The sequence below is a fragment of the Mandrillus leucophaeus genome, unplaced genomic scaffold (genome assembly GCF_000951045.1).
Source record: "Mandrillus leucophaeus isolate KB7577 unplaced genomic scaffold, Mleu.le_1.0 Scaffold61, whole genome shotgun sequence".
NCBI classification, from domain to species: Eukaryota; Metazoa; Chordata; class Mammalia; order Primates; family Cercopithecidae; genus Mandrillus; species Mandrillus leucophaeus.
Window position 1 is genome coordinate 1,384,436 of NW_012106586.1, and position 4,003 is coordinate 1,388,438.

Genomic DNA, 4,003 nt, shown 5'->3' on the forward strand with positions numbered 1-4,003 from the left:
GAGTTTGTGTGATCGTGTGTGTGTTTCACTCGTAGTGCGGGTAACTAAGGCTACGAGTTTCCCAGAAAACTGTCCTTACCTGCATTTAAGGGTGGGATGCACCAGATCAACAGAAATAGCCACAGTTATTTGAAGTTAAGAAAAGCCTACAATATCATATACAGTCAACATGTGTGTTATTACTAATCATACAGCTTTCCGTTCGGAGTTCATGCTGTGATTTCTCTGGGAACTAGCATGTTATTAAGCGATCACAGGTTTTTTGGAGCAACAGCAGCAGCATGATGGCTAATCCCCAGTGAAGAACCAGTGCTTCTCCAAACACTGCAATGTGTTCTCGAGTAACTCTATGAGGATTATGGACTGTCCAGTTATCCCTACTCCACAGATGTGGAAAGTGAGCTGCCCAGAGGCTTGGAAACTTTACCTGATTTTGTTACGGGAAAGCAGATTTTGAACATGGGCAGTCTGACTCCAAAGCCCATCACTATAAAGCACGCATTTTACTAATTGGCACTATCACTTGTTTAACCCCAATGGATGGATGGATGGATGGATCTATTTTAGAGACAGGATCTAGCTCTGTAACTCAACACTGGAGTGCAGTGGTGTGATTATAGTTTACTGCAACCTCGAACTCCTGGGCCCAAGCGATGTTCCCATCTCAGACTCCTGAGTAACTAGGATGACAGGCATGTGCCACTCTGCCCAGCTAATTTTTTATTTTATTTTTTTATTTTTAGAGACAGGATCTCACTCTGTCACCAAGACTGGAGTACAGTGGTACGATCATAGCTTACTGCAGCCTCCACCTTCTGGGCTCAAGCAATCCTCCCACCTCAGCCTCCTGAGTAGCTGGGACCACAGGCACATGCCACGATGCATGGCTAATATAATTTTTTTTTTTTTTAGTAGAGACGGGGCCTTGCTATGTTGCCCAGGCTTGTCTCAAACTCCTGAGCTCAATTGATCCTCCCACCTTGACCTCCCAAAGTGTTGGGATTATAGGTGTGAGCCACCTTGCCCAGACCTGTTTTTAATTTTTAGAGATAGGGTCTTGCTATGTTGCCCAGACTGGTCATGAGCTCCTGGGCTTAAGCAATCCTCGTGCGTCATCCTCCTGAGTAGCTGGGATTACAGGCATGAGCCAGCGGGCCCAGCTTAAACCCGCATTTATTCAGAGGTTACTATGAGGTCACTACTTTGCCTATATATTATCTCATTGTTCCTAAAGTTAAAAAAGCAGTGTCTTCTGCTTCTGGGGAAATGGAAGGAAGCTCACTCTTTGTTAACAGTCATTTCACAATATGAAAGACAGACTTGCTCGTCGTAGATAATTTGGAAAGTATAGAAGAGTATAGAGGAAATAAAAACAACCCAGAATATATTAGCTGGAGAGAACTTTACATGTATGCCTTTACATGTATACCTTCTGAACAAAATCACTCTTTTAAAGTGATTTCATGAATTTATAGCTAACAATGCAATGTCATAACTCAAATTTTTGTCATACCACGTTGTGAAATCCTAACTATATTTTTGAACTAAGTGACCCCGGTGCTTTTTTCTTGTGAAATAAATACCTTTTGAAAAGCTCTCTGAAAGTTTAACTCAGGTTTAGGGTTTGTGGTTAAAAACAGCACATACCATTTCTCCTACCTTCACTGAAGGCTCTCAACAGCACCTGATGGCTTGCGAGTGTGTTTGGCTCTGGTGTGTATAGGTTTTGCCTTAGATTAGAATTTTCTTCTGAAGGCCCCCGCAATGTCACTGTAGCCACTAGAGCTTGGTCACACGGAGTGTGGAGCCAGCTGTCAGTTTCTGGGCAGGCTCTGGCCGGGAACGCACACAGCGTCAAAGCAGTGAATAAGCGATTTCTGCAGTTCCCGTAGCTGCCAGCCTGTGCAGTCCTCGGTGATGCTTGGGGACCGGCTCCTCAGTCACACCCCAGTCCTGCTCTGAAGGTTGCCGTTTTCTAAACAGAAGGATGGTAGCTAGAGGAGAGATAGCAAGATTCTGGAGTCTGGAAAGCCTTCACTTGGGTATGTGTGCAGAGAATGGATTGTTGTACTGTGACATGTTGCTGATTCAGCTGTTTCCTTCCCAAGTTGCAGTTCTTTCTTTCTCTCTCTCTCTCTCGCGTTCTCTCTTTCTCTCTCTCACACTCTCTCTCTCTCTCTCTCTCTCTCTGCTGCTTGTCAGGTGTGAGCACGTGGGGAAAAGCTCACTCTTCTTGTAAAGGGTACTGAGGATAGTTTTAGTTGTGGACATAGTCAGTTGAAGAAATTGGGTTTGTTTATGGCACAGTTGCTTGTCTGGAGTAGAAAATCGTAAGAATCAAGCCTGAGCCATCCTTCCTGAGTAAGGGGTCTGGGTTTTGCTGCTGGTATTGTTACTGGTTTTTGCTTCTATTACGTGAAATTCCTTTATTCAAGAGTATATTGTTGGGGTGTATAAAAATGTTTCTTGCTAATTTAGGATGTGTGAGGTTTAAGACTGTGAACTGATCTTTGAAAAATAGTTTCCTGTTTTCAAAAGTGACATTACCCAGTATTTGCTTACTGCTTTGTGCCTTATCTCCCGCTTTCTTTTTAGTATTTCTGTGAGTATTGTCAACTGGACTCTTTGGACTATTTAAATGTGAAAGAAACGGTCTACTCTCACACTAGGAAGCCGTAAACTCAAATCCTCACATTCTTAAAAGGAAGTAAGAAAAAACAAGACTTCACAGACAGACTTTTCCCTGGCTGCACTACATGGATACAATAGGATGCTTTAGAAACAGATCTTGTCTCTATTTTCGCCCTAAATAGCCGCCAGCGCCTCGCCTGAAATGAATGGGAGCCGTAGACGGCAGCTCGCGGCAGCCTGGGGCCCTGTCAGAGCAGGACAGTTTGTAGTTTGTGCTTTCTTCCTTGTTTTGATTGGTTTCTGTGCTGGCAGAGAGAAAGCAGGGATGTGGTTACGGCTTCTGTGTCTGGTGGATTATCAAAACAAGACTGGCGTGTATTCCACTTTACCAGCCAAAATTTAGAAAAAAGAAAAAAAAAAAAGTTGCCTTGCGATTTCTATATTGAGAACACAGACCACATGAGTGAGAGGGCTCGGCAATGCTAGCGAGACGGCCCTGGCAAGACCCGGGTGCAGGAAGCGGGCGTGCGGGTGCTCCCTCCCCGGGTTCCTGCACCCATGGCCTTGAGCAGGGGTGTGTTCATTCCTGCGGGGAGCGCAGCCAGCATGAACGGGCAGGGCAGGGGTGGGGGCGGGTGGCCCCCGGCTGTCCTCCAACATTCCTCCACCCCCTTCCACAGAGTGGAGGCCGAGGGGAGCCCGACCCAGCCTCCAGCCCTGAGCGGTGCTCCCTCGGTGCTGCTGGAGAAGTAGCATACCAGAACCTGCCCTCTGCGGCCTTGACCCTCTGCAGCAGTCCCTCGCCTGCCTCACTGAGAGGGGCCTCGGTCCGTGCACTGCGAAAACTGTTGCCACTCCTATGCGCTCTACTGAGCGAGTACATGTAATAAAATGACAACAAGCACCATATTTAAAACAAATAATAAAGCTTACCTGTGGTGGGTTTTCTTTCATTTGAGAGCCCTGAGGGGGCAGGGGAGGTGTTGTGGGGCTCTGACAGACCCTGAGGGACAGCCTGGTGGCTCCCAGGAGGACGCCATGTCAGGGAGGGCGGGTGTGTGGGTTGTCGGCTGTTTTGTGCTGTCCTGTCCTGTCCTCCTGTCAGTGTGAGTTGAAGCCGAGCTTGAGACAGGCTCAGAGCAGGATTGCTTTGCTGGCAGACACACCTGGCTTTGAGTCCAGCCCCGCAACCTGGGGACAGTTACTTAACCTCTTTGAGCCGCAGTTTCCTCCTTCATAATCAGACAACAACACTGCAGGATGCTTGTGAGGCTCGCAAGAGGACTTATTCCAGTGCTGAACGCAGTGCCTGGCGCACTTTAAGACGCCTGGAAGCCAGATGGGTGATTGCTCAGGTCCGTCCAGCCAGCTG

At 47.3% G+C, this 4,003-nt stretch overlaps 1 protein-coding gene across 6 annotated transcripts in view; it reads left to right on the forward strand.

Moving 5' to 3' along the window:
- SPATA13 (spermatogenesis associated 13) overlaps window positions 1-4,003 on the forward strand; it is a 94,874-nt gene that overhangs the window by 46,230 nt on the left and 44,641 nt on the right. For 3 of the 6 annotated variants that reach the window (XM_011999938.1, XM_011999935.1, XM_011999937.1), the window contains exon 1: window positions 1,817-2,042. The exons of the other annotated variants lie outside the window; for them this stretch is intronic. Coding sequence is in view for 2 of the 3 variants with exons in the window: in XM_011999935.1 (XP_011855325.1) it covers window positions 1,988-2,042 (55 nt within the window). In the remaining variant the exon portion in view is untranslated. Of the gene's footprint in view, window positions 1-1,816; window positions 2,043-4,003 lie in introns of those variants that run through there. 6 annotated transcript variants of the gene reach the window in all.